Raw genomic sequence first — 16617 nt, 5'->3', positions numbered from 1 at the left:
TAACAACACAGAATACAACTTTGAATTTTAAAGTTTTGTGAATGTTTTAAAATTTGAATGAAGTCTGTGGGATAAGGGATGTCCGAGCAATTGAGTTTCAAAGTGACAAAGGCTCCAACTCAGTTGGATTATTTCTCCAATTTACTGCCATTATAAATTTTGATCTTTAAAAATTAATATTAATATTGAATCCAGAACATTGCAGTCTAACAGGGAAAGCTGGCCATTACCAGGGCTTAACCGCAGAGCCAGCGGGGAATCCCTGAAACATGGAGCACAAATGCACATCTTGTTGAGCAAAAAATTAATTAGATTTGTACATTATTAGTGGCAGGAGGACTTGCTGAGCATGAAAAAGTACAATTTGCGCACAAAGCGTTTGAAGGAAGAGAGAATCTGTAAGTTTAAGAAACAGGAGAGTGAGGTGACTGATGGGAGACTGAGCCTGCTGATTCTATTGCAGTCAAGGAGCATCAATTAAGGTTTAGATCTCAAAAACTATAACTCATATGGGAAATACATTTACATTTTTAGAGAGAGGAGGCTTGTGGCAACATTTTGAGGTATGATACATGTTTAGAGATTAAAACTGAGGGAGTGAGACGTGTTTGGAATTTTTTTTCTGGTCTAAAAAAAAATCACCTTTCTGCAATGTGCCTGATCACATGACACACTGATGAGGACTGGAAACTGCTATAAAAGCCCTCACTTTGGACTTAAATTGCTCCAAAAGTACAAAAGATACCAGCAATCACACGATAATAAAGAGTGTGAAGAACAAAGTGTGAATCAGACAATGAGCCATCAATCACACAATGATGGCTGAAATCCATTTTAGCTGCTTTGTTTTCATGGTCCTGGTATATTGTGCATTCTGGCTCACTTTCACACTGTCATGGCTTACTGGGACACTTGAATGGAACAGAGCCATCACTAATGTCATTAGTAACACCTGTGCTTTTCTAACTATCACATTTTAAAAGGTCTGCTTTGAAAAAGGCCCATTGGCACGAGTGGATGAGCGTGTCTGCGCTTATCCACACACAACAAGGAAAAGAAGAGCCATTAAGTATCAGTTAGCACCTTTTGGGACTTGCTTTTGTACTGTGTGACTTTCTGAATCTACACCTGAAATAAGTTTTTGCTGCTAAGAAATGAATGTGCAGATATCCTCACTGTTACGCATTGAAACGTAGGATTTTTGGCCTCTGTCATGCAATATATTCTGTAAATGTAATCCTCTGTGAGACAATAGATGTAATGGATCCTGTCATTATAGTCCTCTGTACTGAAATAAATATTGTGATTACAGTCCCTTGTTATGCAATTGATATTGTCATTATAGACCAATGCATTAGTGTAATGGGTTAATAGCCTCTTTTATTTCCATTATAGTGAATGGGTTCCCTTGGTCTTCTTTTACTAAAGACATACTAGAGCTTCTGGTTTTCAAGTTTTGGAAAACCATTTATCTTACCAGTATGTTAAAACAGGAACTAACTTTTGGATATTATAATAACTGGGCATACCTGGGTGTAGCAAGTGCAATATAAATTCTATTAGCGTTGTGTAGAAATCATGTATAAACTCATATTTGTATCTGACTATGCATTGATCCTTAATATGCAAAATATGCATCCAGAAAATGCAGATGTGGCCTACAAACATCAGCACATTTGTTGAGTAAAGAACACTTGACACACACACGCACTTATGAAAACACGCACACGAGTTATATACACATTTATTTGTTATTCTGCATATGCTAATAGACGTAATGGGGAACAATGCTCTACAGAAATGTTGACATACATGTACCATAACAAAGTGTTCTGTGGTCACATAATTGTTTGGACTACTACATGCATACAAAGATGTTGCTTTGTACAGAAACAGTCTGTAGCTCAGAATGTGTCTAATGATAATATTCTCCAAAGCTGAACAGGAAAAAAGAAAAAAAAAAACAACAAATGTAAGAGGCAGAGTACACAGAGACATAAGAAGAAACAATGTAGCTTTATGCATTTTTAGGGAGCAAGGTTTGGTAAGCACGCATGAGTGACACGGACAATACCCATTCTCTCAGAGAAAATAAAGACACAACCTTTCCACTCTGTACAGTATCACAGATGATAATGTCACTGTGAGACAGTAAGACAGAGCACAGTCCTTTTGCTGTCAGCTCACAGAATTAATTTCAGTATCCACACAAACATCATCCCGAGGGAATATAGCTGATCAGTCCAAATCCCTTGTTTATCTACCCTACCTGTCAAAATGAAGGATTACTCAAGGCTAACACGGAGACATGATTACTACAAACAAGGGATGACGGAAAAAAACGTAAATTGAACATACAGGTACAGAAAAAAAAGAGCTTTAACACGAAGGTTATTTTCTAACCTTCCTTACAAAACATAAAGAAAGAAAGACAAATGAAAACCCCAAACAACAACACCCACCACTGACCACGCACTTTACTTTGGAGAGTACCAAAGAATTTGAAACTGTGTTTCCAATGAGGGATCGATCATTTCACATGAAAGATAATTCCATGAGCTCTCACATGAATCTCTGATTACTGAGTCAAATTATGTTGGTCTGGGCATACAGTATGTATACAGACAAATGGAAATATGGACCACAACTGAGCACTGACGTGATGTAACCATTTGGGAGGACTCCACATCATCTCTTCTCTTAACTCTCATAGCTTTCCCTTATTTTAGCCTTTGTTTTACCCATTGATCACTGTTCCTGAGGGCATGCCATGGGGTTAGAGCCTCTGAAGCCGTAGGGATTGGAGCACCCAGTGGTGTCAGCATGGGAAATAATTAGATGGATCAGTTCAGTGACAGTAGGGATCTCTTCTTGCCTGAGGTCAGTTAGACACACAACTCTCCTCTTCTGTCTAGTTCTCAGCTCTGAAACTCTGACTTTTCAAACTTCAATCCCTTTGTTTGTGCTCCTTCCTGCCTCACTGAAGACTGATGGGGGTGGATACTGAATGTGGTACACAGATTACCCAGGAGGAGGGAGAAATATTGCCGCTCCTTACTCCGGGAGCCAAGACATCAATGTGGATTTGACAACATCACCTTTCAAAAAGTACAGAAGTAACTAGTTAACATTAGCTGTTAAAGAAAAACAGAGAATCTATCCAATCGGAAACATCAGAGAGTTATAGAAAACCTGAGAACTCAATAACATTACTTGTATCTATTACATAAAGACCTGATTTCTCCTATAAAATTAGAATTTTCTGTACAGTGCTATATGAACAAAGCAAAATGACTTGCTACCTTCTCATAAACAGCAGTGTTATGAAAAGGCACGCATCATTTCAACCACCATATGGCAGGAAATTGTGGTCGTGCTCCATTTTGGTTTAGAAAAAATAGAATCATTTTCAACGTTAATTCACAAAAAACATAAAATCCTTTGTGTGTGGCCATTTAAATTAGATTATCTTAATATCTTCCACAGACATTTGTTAGATTTTTATGTAAATCTAACAGCAATATAAAAGGCCCAAGTGGTCAATTTGGATCCCTATTCCCACAGATAATCAAATTTGAGGTCCATTGATATCTGGCATTAAGATGCCTGACAGCATATGCCAGCCATATAATATTAAAAAGTAAAAGTCAAATTCTCATTTGCATTGTTTGTGAGATTCTGGTAGTTGTAATACTGTTTTGCCTCATATTAAAGATATAACATTTGAAAAATACAAGTAATTTCTGCCTGTACACTTACAAATCCCATAGACAGAAAATAAAGTGCCACAATTCTTGGCCTGCATAGATTGCAGTATGCGGTATTGCACATTCCACACCTCTCTGTGAGAAGACAAAACATGATAATAACAATAATAATAATAATAATAAGAAAAAAGAAAGAAAACAATATAACAAACTGACAAACGACAAATAACTCACCCATATACTTCCTGTCAGTACCATTCTAGTTTGTGTGGCTTTCACAAACACACCTCTAGTACACTCAGCCAAGTGTCATGCTGAAACAATAGACAAATATTCCAGCAATAAATTGGAATCAAAGGCAACATACAACAGATATTTTCAGTCAGTGTAAAACAAAAGTGAGAAAGAAGACAAGAAAAAAAAAAATCCTTTGGGTTTAAGTTTGACTGAAAATAGTTTTGTTCACAAGAAAACACAATAAATTACAGTCCAAGACACTACGGATATACAAAAAATGATGCATTAAATTTATCAGCAGGATCGGATAAACTTGCAGTAGTATGGAACAAATTTCAACAACGACATCAGGGCGCTGAGGATAGGACAATGAACACAATGCAGGTAAACAAACCATAAGGAAAACAAAACCAAAAAAACATAACTACTGTCATAATACATGTTATTATCGTATATGATATTATGCAGCTGAGATAGATGAAAGCTCGTCAGTGTGCTTGATTTGGTCCATTGATATCACAAAGATTACTGTCATTTTCTTGTGGTAGACTCACTTTTGAATTGCCAAAATAGATAATTACAGAGCATATATGTGTATTGATGACCAGATCTACTGTGTTTAATTAATAAATAGTCTTAATTCTGTTTTATGGAATCTCACTTACCTACTGTCGAATTTTTCTACAACCAATCTAGTCCTACTTATTTCATATTTTAATCTTAAAACTACTTTTAGATGTATATATTTGATGTCAGAGAGTAAATAAGATTTATTTCTGTGATTTGTATGGAATCAAAAAGTTGAACAAGGAGCAAAACAATCTTAAACCTTGTCCTAGCTTCTGAAACCAGATGATAAATATTTTCAGTAGTTGTAGCATCTGATAGTTCCTGTCCTTACTTGTTACATACAGTACGTATTTGGCAACTACATGCGCTTTAGAAGAATCCAGGGGTCAGATGCATAAACAATGTGTACACACAAAAACCATACACACGCCATTTCCTGCACATAAATGGGTATTGATAGATGCAGAATGTACGGTGAGAATGTGCAAACCTCACACATTCTTTAGACCAGGCGTACACATGGTTTTCTAAAGCGATCTGAGGGTGATGTGATGAGGTGGAGATGAAATATAATGTGAATCTTTTAGTAAACATTGTTTAAGTTGATAACCAGCTGCACTGATTGTGTGATTTTTTTTCTGCATTTACACAGAGATTTGTAAAATGCCGATCAAAACCACACTTATAAACGTAACATTTATTACTTTTGTGTGATTAATTTGATCATTCTTTTAATTTACATAAGAGTCAACATTTTATTTACTGTTAATATTCTTTTTATTTTATCCTTAGTTGTATCACATCTTTTAAAGTTGGTTTAGATATGAGTGCTACAAACTAATCATTGATTACATTTCTGAGATATCACTGCCGACAATGGTTTACAGGTCCATGTGATGAATTAATGATATGGACAGTATAAAGAGCTGCACAGTTATGTAATGAAAGCTGTTCTGCTGTTGGAGAGCCTTGCTGGTGCAACACAGTCGGTGAAACGGCATTTCTTCTTCCCTCTTTGTTTCACTGACGTGTACAGACTGGTGGAGCAGGCGGCGAACTCATATGAAAACAGCTGGTTAAGGGTGTGTCTTCATCCATTTACAGCTAATTGTGGGAGTGCAAATGAGGCTAGTGCATGTGTGCCCAGTTACTCAGTGACTGAGATTCATAAAACAGAACCATGCATACGCACGGCTTTATAAATCTGATGAAAAGAATGTATATGCATATTTCTGACTTTGTGCGTACACACAGTTTTAGTCATGAATCTACACAGAGTTTTACGCATCTGGCCCCGGGTGCTTTTGTCCTTCTTACCCACGGTCATTAATTCATTTGAATATCAGATTCTCAACTGAAAGTTCAACAGTCGTTATGAAAACCAAAAGCAATAATGTCAACGTTACAGTTTCATACACAATTTTTCACACAAAAAACATTACAGGGTCGTCATGGGAACACTTTGCATTTCCACAAAAGGTAATGATATGTTTTTTTTATAGGTCGCTACGATGCAACACCCAGTCTGAGGGCTCTCAATTCAACTCCCACCCCACCCCTCCCTTTTCACATTGCAAATATTTGTACCTTCAGTGACAGTTTTCCTTTGCCATCCTGTGCATTGTCATTGCCTTAGATGTCCTAGTATTTACAGTGGAGCACTTTCAGCAAACTAAGCACCGTAAAATATCTGTCTTTTTTAAATGCATGCTTTTTACAGATAAGTCCCTCTGTGCATTTCCTTCTTTTGCTAGAAAAAGGAGACTGTCATTATGTACATTGAGAGGACCAAAATGTCTACATTAGTTGATGAATTCCCTCTGTTTTTCCTCTTTGAGCCCACTGTTTGTCCCAAAGTCATTCTAAATTCTGCACGAAGCACTGCAGTTTCTTTTTCAGCAATACACAACAACACAAGTAAAAGGGACTTGTCATGCCATGCAAAAATATCTTTCACTACAACTGCACTCTTGTCTTTTCTTCCTGCTCTCCCACACTCCAGGCTGAGGTTGCAGTGGGTCTATTGTCCCTCAAAGCTCCTCTTACAGTCACATGCTGGTTTCACAGGTTGGAGAGAGGCTGCCATCCCCGGGTCTCAGGTGGATATCGGATGTAAACATGTGGTTCTCTACTTTGTGTCCACTTTGGTTACTGTCAGCCTTGACCTCTTCGCCTGCCCCAACCACATCTTGGGTGCAATTTTGTGCTGCTGTCTTGGGTGACAAGGGTGCGACTGCAGCGCCTGCCACCTCCATAAGATGCTTCTCCTCGTGGTTCTCTGTGGATTGATCTTCATCGCCGGGTGGTGTGTCTACCACCAACCGCTTAGGGGACAAGGGGCAGGTCTCCTCCTCTGTGACTGGGAGTAGCGCCTCTGAATTGCGGATGAGTGGTGAGGTCTCTCCCTCTGGAGACTCGTCTTCCAGGATGCTGGAGCTGATGTCTCCAGGAGAGGTAGTGCTGGGTGGTGTTAGTGGGCCTTCAGCAGAGGTTTTGGTGAAGTTGACCTTTAACCCCTTTATTTTAAGAGGGTTATTCCCTCTGATAGAGCTCTGGATTTTCTCTACAGAATTGTTAAAGCTGTCCCCTACCCCTATATGGAGCTCTGATCCATCACGTGGGTTGACGGATTCATAGAGGCCATCTTTGAGCATGGTGTCAGGAGAGCTCTGGTCATCAATTGCCCTCAGTTGGCTAAGATCAAGAGGTGGTGGGGCTTTGGGGTGTCTGATCTGATCTGGCCCAGCTTCTTCCTCACCTGAGTTGGGGCCCTGCTTTGTATAGTCCGTTGAGCAGCTGGCAAAGTCATCTGCAGAGGAGGGTTGGACCTCCCTCATCTCCAACTCCACCTCTTCTTTTAATGTGTATTCAGGGCTGTAAGATTTCTTAGGTGAGACCGGGGCGGTCACAGTTGTGCTCAGAGTGCTCATGGAACTTGTAGTGTTGAGATTGGTGAAGGACTGTGACTTGGTCATCTGGTTGTACATCTCCTCCAGTTTCTGAACATTAAGGTGCTGTGGGGTCCTGTTTACCCACTGGGTACCTCCAGTGGTGGTGGTAGATATACGATTAGGGGAGCCTTGTGGCAGAGTATCTGGGTTTCTTTTGTCTGGCGACTTTAGGTTGGTTTCAGAGGTGGCATGCCTGGTTGAGCCACCCCAGCGGCTAGGCGACAGGTGGTTGTCCAGGGAAGTTTTGTCCTCTCCTTTCTCCACTACCACATCCATCAGTTCCATACTGCGGGCAAAGGCATCTTTTAGGTTCATTGACACAATACTGCCATTCCTCTTGGCTCTCTCAAGTGCCTCCCTCCTCTTGATGGCCTTCTCCTGCCTCTTTTGCTCTTTATAGAACTCAGAGAAGTTGTTAACAATAATGGGGATGGGTAGGGCAATTACCAGCACTCCTGCAATGCAGCAGAGCCCACCCACAATCTTTCCAAGTAAAGTCTGTGGGTAAATGTCACCATAGCCCACTGTAGTCATCGTAATGGTGGCCCACCAGAATGAGGCAGGGATACTGGTGAATTTTGTGGCATCTTCATCTTTCTCAGCAAAGAAGACCAAGCTGGAAAATATCATGATGCCCATGGCAAGAAATAAAATAAGCAGCCCCAATTCATTGTAGCTCCTTCTCAAAGTAAATCCTAGAGACTGGAGCCCTGTTGAGTGCCTGGCCAACTTCAGGATCCTCAATATTCTCATGATCCTGAATATCTGCACCACACGGCGCACATTTTGGAACTGCAGCACGCTCTTGTTGGACTCAGTTAGGAAGATGGTGACATAGTAGGGCAGGATGGCCAGCAAGTCAATGACATTCAGTGGGCCTTTGAAGAACTTCCACTTGTTAGGAGAGGAGAGGAAGCGAAGGAGGTACTCCATGGTGAACCAGGCAATGCACACAGCCTCCACGTGGGCCAGTTGGGGATTGTCATTGGCCTGGCCGAATTCGTCTATGACCTGAAGCTCTGGTAAGGTGTTGAGAGACAGAGCGATGGTGGAGAGGACGATGAACAGGATTGATATGATGGCCAGAATCTAGAGAAGAGAAGCACAGAGGAAAACAATATTAGAGGGATACAATAACAAATCCATGTTCATATGAAAAATGACTTTTATAGCTCTAACCCTAATAAACTGAAAAAGAGACTCGATATTCAGTGTCAAAATATAACACACCATAACTCAAGATACTTTGTCTCTCTTAATCAGCATGTTATGGCTCAGTTGTTTGTGACAGATATGGGATACATCTTGAATAACAGTGTGGAGGTGTGTGGTTTGCATTAGGGACAGGAGGAGATGCACAAATAAATGCTGAAAGGTGTGAAGTATAAATGATATGAATACAATGAATTAGTGTCTTAGCTTAAAAGGAACTGTGAGGTGTGTTCCTGAATGAAAACACATTATGCATATAGAATATAGAATATGCCTCAGCGTTGTACATTCAGACAGACTGATGAATTGTAAAGTAAAATGACAAAAGAAGGTACCAAACAAGTACTTAAGTCTTTGAATGAATGCAGCATTGCAGGAGAGTTATTAAATAAGGAAGACATTAAAATCAGGGGAAATAACTAGGCCAGAATCCTATTTTGGAAATTGTATGTGTGTGTGTGTGTGTGTGTGTGTGTGTGTGTGTGTGTGATCCCATCTACAATAGATAAAAGGGTAAAAGGATTTCAGCTCCACCTGTTGGCAACAGTTTAAAACTCACTCATTCTTAAAATATAATTTATTGCTTTCAATAATCAAAGAAAGGTGACTGGGTTTTTAAAATGCACAAAATATAGTGTGCTTATGTCATTTCCGATGCCTTCTGCTTATTAAGGGGATGGGTAAAGAACATCCTGCATTATCCTAGGAGGTCAGCACACCATGAGGCTGTGTTCCAACTGCAGCTCTTTACCTTGACCAGGCGTTATTGACCTCTATATATTAAATCTGGCTTTAGATGTTCCAGCTGAGGTTTGATATTTATTAAATGAAAGCGTGTGCGCAATGTATGGCGTGTGGAAGAGTATTCTTGAATGTCACAGTAAGTTTAAATATGAGATGAGTTGAGTCTGGCTCTTTCATCATCCCTTCACTGTTCTTCTGCAGTGCCACTCCATATTTTATCTCTGCTTCTGCCTTGCACCAGAACCAAAGATAAAACTCCTTATAATGCTGCTGGGATTATTCCAGGTCCTTTTTCCACAGCTCAACAGTGTCTTAACCCACAGGTGAAAAGTCTCTTTCCTACACTCTCTATGGTACTGCAGTATAACCTATCAACCGAAATCCAGTGCATGGAAAAATAAGGATTCTTTTGTGAGGAGTCCTCTATGACCCGAGCAATATAAAACCCATTAAAATCTAATAAACAAAGATTGAAGCGTCTCAGTCAAGATAGGAAAACAAGGCACCCTGAATACTAATCACAAACCACATTAAGTTGCAGAACACACTGATTATCTTACATGAATTTACGCATTGCTGCCTGGAGATACTCACTGTATTGCTTTTAAGACTTCCCTAATTGAGCAAATACCATGCATGAATGGAGCTCAAGGATTTTGCAGAATTGTTCAGAGGTCAGTCATTACCGTAGCCCGTCCATTAGCCTTTGGCACGCATTGGCATACTGGAAAACATTGGCTAAAGGCTAGTGACATTGCAACATTTTCAACTCTTAAGTGACACACAATTATGATATATAAAAAAATGTTTTCAAAGGAAGAAAATCCCCTCTGATAAATGAGAAAGACTGAAAAATGAATAGAGACAGAGAGCGAAATAGAGTCAAATAAGTGTCATGGCTGAGCAGAGGAAGTGTTATCACTAAATGAATGCTGGTGCTGATTAGGTTAAATCTATTAGCAGCTAAGTGAGGCAACCTGGGCCTGGCCCAGCACCAAGCTGAAAGACTGTGGAGTCACAGTAAGGACGCACATTGCTTCCATACTCATGAACTTTTTGGCAAGCTCATTTGAAGCTCACCCCCTGGTGCCAAGACACTCTATCAGAGGATCTTTGCTTGTGTTCCTGTTGCTGAACATCTTGGCACCAAGTCAGCTTCAAAGGTAGAAGAGTAGATTAGACCATGAGATAATGATTTTTCTTAGTTTATAGGCTTACTGGCGGTAAATTGTATGGCTTAGGCAGATGATTTTTCAGATATAGTATAAGAGTAAATATGATTTGTGGTAATACAAGCAAAAGGTAACTCATTCTTTAGAGGTCAACTATTCTGTATTTAGATTCACATTAACCGTATCAGAGGAGACAGTTAATCTTCAACTGTTCCACACGTTGCAGCAAGAGAGCCCTTTAAAGTCACACTATGAACAGCTGAATGAATGGACTTGCGGGAATGCACGCAAACACACACTCACACACACACACACACACACAGAAAGAGAGAGAGTGATTAATGTTTTCACTGACCCATACCCAATCTCACCTTCCTACACACCCCATGCTTCCCTTGCTCATGGACACCAGCAAATGGCATTTGAGTGTGCGAATGAGCAATCCTGAGGGGGCTTGCATTAACCTACTGTAATTGAGTGGGAGTAGTTAAGAAGATCAATTACTTGGACTCAGTCTTCTTTGCCCCTGATTTGCATGTGCGGTGGCATTAAGTATAGCATCAAATGCCGGGAGTGGTGGATTAAAAAACGGAAATAAGTGCAGCCATGCCACTTGACCTAGAAGTGACCTGGTGACGGAAAGCTAACGGAGACAGGAAATGAGACAAGATGTCTTACTCCACCGGACACGTTTAAATCTGTGGATGTGTTCTTTGAAAAGGAGTTCAAGAGTTAGACAACATGGGATTAAAATGTCACTAGTACCCTGATTATTTTACTAAACTAATCAATGCTACCTGCCGACTAAGCTACATACCTATCTACTGTCAGAGACAAGAAGCTAGAGAGCGGTGTTTTGCTGTGATTTCACTGGAATATTTGTCTTTGATAGCTAAAATGCAAAGCAATTTTAAAGAAATCTGTGTCACTTACAACAGAAATAGGCTAGCTAATTTTAAGGATAAAGAGCAAAATTAAATGTCAAATGATCAATGCTCCAAGTTTTACTATATTCAATCCCTTTCTCTTACATTTTTCTCTGCCTCTTTCTATATTAATCTTTCTCTGCCCCTGTTCCTGTGAAGGTTTTGACCCCAGGATGTCATGGTCAGGTCATGGCCAGGCAGTTCATGAGACATTATTGGCTTAGACGGGATGGTAATGTCTTCCGATGATCAGGTGATGTGTACCATGCTTAATTGTCTGTGGCTATTCTGGCTCCTTGACTCTCCCTCCACCAACTCTATTGCAATGATTGCTTAGCATGACTGTGCTGTGACCACCAGTGAACCTGCTTCATTTTGAGATTTACAATGAGATGAAAGACAGATGGCGGGAGAGAATTAGTAAATGTCATCTGACTTTTATTTTTCATACAATACTCTGAGGATTTCCCTTGATGCTTTTGCTCTTAACTCCTGAGCACATTATAAAACACATCATGAAAAAAAATAAATAAATCACTTGATGAATGTCCTCACAAAAGCAAAAACACAGCTGGCTCAATTCTTTTTGGGACAGCTTAAAAAAAATAGTCCAAATAGTGAAAGTGTAAGCAGCAATTTAGGTGGATATCTGGAGAGTGAATGTGCTTCAGCCACCAACACCCACTCTCGCAATTTCATTCCACCGCTTCTCCATGATAGTATTTGATCCTCTGGGAGACCTGAGCAGGAAGTGTGAAGTTGATCCAGAGGAGAAAACACGTAGCAGCCACTGACTTGAGAGCTCTCTTGAGCCTCTCCTCTGAGCCTCTCTTGATTTCCATCTTAAGCTGCCTGTCATCTCAACAACTACTCTTGAAATTGCGAGAATCACCTTATCCCATCTTCTTTTGGTTCTCTTCCCACAAAAGGCAGTTAATAGGGACACTAACTCCACTCTTATCAGTGACAGCCCTGTGGTCACTAACACTTACACCCCACTTTTTGCATCACCTCTTATGCCCACATCCTCCCCCTCACGACATCCCCACCACCATTCCTTCGTTTGAGGGAGGACAGCTGCTGCGAGGAAGAGAAATAACCAGCGCCACACCAGTGGCCCATCTGCCAGCTAGGGGGAGGCTATCGATTGTGTACACATCAAATTATGGCCACTGAACCAGGCCCACTGAGCTTGTATTGATCTCCCTGCTCAGAGCTCTTATGGACCATGATCCACCTCTGAGATCCTGACTGACCACCCTCCACCCCCTCTTCCTCACTTGTGTCATCAATTTGTGCTGGACAAATTGTGTCATTCCTCAGATATGATAATTTTTTTGCTGCAGAATCAATCCAGCCGATTATGGCTATGGTAATGTGGATTGATCCCAGGACTTCTGTGGTATTTTATCTTCTGAGACTGTATCTCTTCCAGTGTGATGACCCTGTCAAAGAATGCACTTGTGCATGCTTTGACACTTTGTTTTTGTACACAATTTTAATGGTTTAATTATTGTACTAAGCTTACATATGGGCAATTTCCTTTTATTATTCAGACAAATGGCTTTATATGCTTGAAGTAGGTTTAGGACTACCCAAATGACAAAGTTTGACTCCTAAATGTGCACAAATTCTGTTAGTGAGCCATTACCAGCAATTAATGAAGGCACAGAGCAAATATGGCATTATATAGGAAACTGGCACAGATACTTTAAGAGAGATTTATAAGCCATGGATAGTTAGGGTTTGACTCTAATACAAGCGCCCTTAGAGAGACTCAACATTAATCAACAAAGGAGGAGAGACATCTTCCCTCCCACTCTCTCAAGATTCTGCTGGTTGAGTGCCTTTTCTGTGGCCAGTTTCCAAAGACTTCACAGAGCGAGAGAGGGAGACAGAGAAAAGCAGAGAAGGATTGTGATATTTGGTGGCCGTCCACTGTGTTTTCCCACAGCTCCAAGGTTCAGAGAGGTTTGGAGGAATGCCACAGTCATTACGATTTGGGCCTCAATTCTAAAGCCGTAGTCTGCGGACAAGATAATTGAGTTCACAAAGCACTGGAGAAAAATAAATGATGTAAAACTGATCCAACAGAATTCTTGAAACTGGGACAATATATGCAATTGAAATATGTCCCAAGCCTTTTTTGTGTTTTACAACTTTGCAGCAAAATCAGATAAAAGAAACTACTCCGGTGTCCATCTGGCTAACTATGTTTGGCAACTACAGTGGGAGTTTAGAACATATTAACGACGGTTTATTATTCCAAGAAAAACTATTGAGCTGTACATAAATCTTTGACAGCTCACAGTGTAGTCAATAATTACAGTGGATATAACCGATTTGTCTTGGCATAACACAGCATCACCATACTGTGTCCCTTACAATTTAATTTGTCATCAGTCAGCTAGACTATATTATGCGTCCCTCTGTGTTTGGCAACCTTTGTCAAGAGTATTGGCATGATATGATTGAAGTCACAATTTCACGGTCAATCTCAGTGAGGTGCCTTAAAATCAGTATGAGAGACAAACTCTGCATATAAATGATTTTTCTTGTAGTGTTTTTCTTTAAAGCATAAGGTCTTCGGTGTGACATCCATAAAAGATGCTGAACTCTCTCTCTCACTTGTGAATTGACTCTTATATTATCATTGCTGGAGGCATGCAACAGTGGGGGTCCTGGGGATTCAGGCCATACCATACACTTAGGTGCACAAAAACTAGTTGTAGTGGGTTGACAGCATATGGGAGGAACCTTAATCAGTAACCACTTCTCATAATCTTGCAGACCACCTGCACTTTTTGCTATATGGAGATTGTTTTCAGCCATAATATTACAAGACAGAAAAAAGAGGAACAACCAATAAATAAATAAGTAAAACAGAAATTTAAATGACCCTTCTGCATTATTGACAAACATCTCCTGCTGCTAGAGTGTATTCCCTGCCTGGTTACTGTAGTGTTTATTTTGATCTCTTCACCGAACTTCATTGTGTCCCCTTTTCTTTCCATTCTTGTAAACACATTGTTCATACCCTTCTCCTCAAAGCCCTTTTTGTAGAACCAGGGAGGAAAGTGGGCTAGTATAAAATATTTATAGAGTGCCTTCATCCGTCGGGCCAGTTGCACAAACACGCCTGCACACAACAAGCAACACAGCCGTGTGTCAGCATGTGGCGCTCCATTACAGCTCACAGGAGTTTGGGTTGAGTGACACGTCCATGATTAGTAGATTGAACTATCACACATAAAATGACGCATTAGATGACACATTGTACCGACAATTCCTCCTTTGGTGTTTATTTAAATGACACATTACTGGAATCCCATTAATACACATGCTAATTAATTTTAACAATAACATTGCAAGGGAAATGTGCCAGTGTAGGAATCCCTATGAGTCCTGAGAATTGGCAAACAGCATAGAGAAGAGAAGAGTCTGACTTTATTTGATGCTACATTCACATTGTGGTGGTATGGAGGAGACAGCAAATCAGATGTTTGTTGTTTTTCAGTATAGTGCAGCCTGCTACCTAAGACTAACAGTCTCATTTCTTCAAACTTCTGCCTAAAGGCCATAACACACTGAAAGCGATAATTGACGTGCCTCATTTGATGCGCCTCATTTGATGCTCCTATTGCGCACTCCAGGCATCAGATTTGAAATGCCAACAACACAAAACCAACACAGATTTGTTCTGTTGTTCTGTGTATTTACTGCTGCATGAATTGGATGTAATGAATGAATGAAAAGGAGAAAAGGCAGAGGAAGAAAACAAAACTAAGAGCATCTGTTTCCACAGTAAATCATCTGTTGAGTGTTTGATGGTTATTTATTTGTGCTTTAGAATGTAACCGCCATGAAATAATCAGAAAACAAAGTTTTATATCTCTCATTCACTCTACCACAGCTCCTTCTCCTCGCTCGACCACTGCCGCACTCTCTCTATGTCTTGCTTGTGCTCTCAGCCCGCTTGGGCGAAACGTGTGTCAGGCGCTTTCAGTGCGTTTGGGCCTTAACTCTGTAGACAACCAAATACAAATGGGAAGTTGAAAGTTCAGAAAAATCAGAGGCAATGATTGTCAACCATTTTCTACCTCTTCTTTCACTGTCCTCTTCCAGTGATGATAGAATAGATTATACAAATCTGCATGTGCATCATTTGCATGTGAGACCCTGCACTGTAGAGCCACTTAGCCCTATAGTGCGGTATTTCAAATAAACATGTAATTAATATGTTATTTGTTGAAACATAACCCTGTTTGGATGAATTTTTTGAGAAGCAACACAGACATTAGATTTATGCTTTACTGCTCATATTTTCAAACTGTATGTTTCACTTTAACAAGAGAAAAGGCTTTGATAATGAGGACTAAACCGAGGTGTTCGGCAAACAGAACAAGTCGGCTGCTGGAGTGGAGAGCTGCTAACACCTACACTCTGCTGTAGTAGCATCTTGGTTCCCACACAATAGATGTCCTAGTCCTGAAAGATAGTTTTTCTAATGTAACCTGCTGTCCCAAAAGTAATGTAGTTGTAGCTAACGTTCCTTGGCTTTGAAAGTAATGCTCGGTTACTACTAGTTGCAGTAAAGTTTTGCAGCTTAGATACGTTAGAGCAGATAAACACACTGTTTATCCATTCCTGCTAATTTTCCTCTTGTGTTTTTTAATTTTGGTAAGACTAAAAACAAAAGATACAACCCTAACAGAAATATGCAGAGTATTTCTCTTACTCCTTTATTAGTTTTATAGAAAAAATACAGTGGGTCTATGTCATATTTTTTTTAACAAAAATTATGAATAATTCTAAAAAATATAGAAAATATCCTGTTGAATGCTACTGATTGGATAAAAAAAAAATCTATATGACATCCAGTAATGCTGACCAGTGTAGCTTTTTTTAGGCCATTTATGAGTGTGCTGCCACACAACAAATTCACAATCATACACACAATGGCAATGCTTCAAATGCTAAACTTCATACCAGGAGCCACAGCAGCTCGGCCATTCCTGGACTCAACCTTGAGAGAAAATCAGCCAACTCCTCTTTTCAATCAAATGTATTGATGAATTTATTTAAAGCTCTGATAGGA

The 16617-nt window shown here is 40.0% G+C and overlaps 1 protein-coding gene across 1 annotated transcript in view; it reads right to left on the bottom strand.

Moving 5' to 3' along the window:
• Positions 1 to 1728: 1728 nt before the first annotated feature.
• The window catches only part of kcnb2b (potassium voltage-gated channel subfamily B member 2b), an 84354-nt gene continuing 69465 nt past the window's right edge, over positions 1729 to 16617 (bottom strand). Inside the window, exon 3 of the mRNA XM_067578090.1 lies at positions 1729 to 8554. Coding sequence (XP_067434191.1) covers positions 6563 to 8554 — 1992 coding nt within the window. The 3' untranslated portion in view covers positions 1729 to 6562. The remainder of the gene's footprint in view (positions 8555 to 16617) is intronic.

The sequence above is a fragment of the Thunnus thynnus genome, chromosome 21 (genome assembly GCF_963924715.1).
Source record: "Thunnus thynnus chromosome 21, fThuThy2.1, whole genome shotgun sequence".
Lineage (NCBI taxonomy): Eukaryota > Metazoa > Chordata > Actinopteri > Scombriformes > Scombridae > Thunnus > Thunnus thynnus.
The sequence above is the reverse complement of the archived record's forward strand: the minus strand, read 5'-3'. Positions and strand labels throughout refer to the sequence as shown.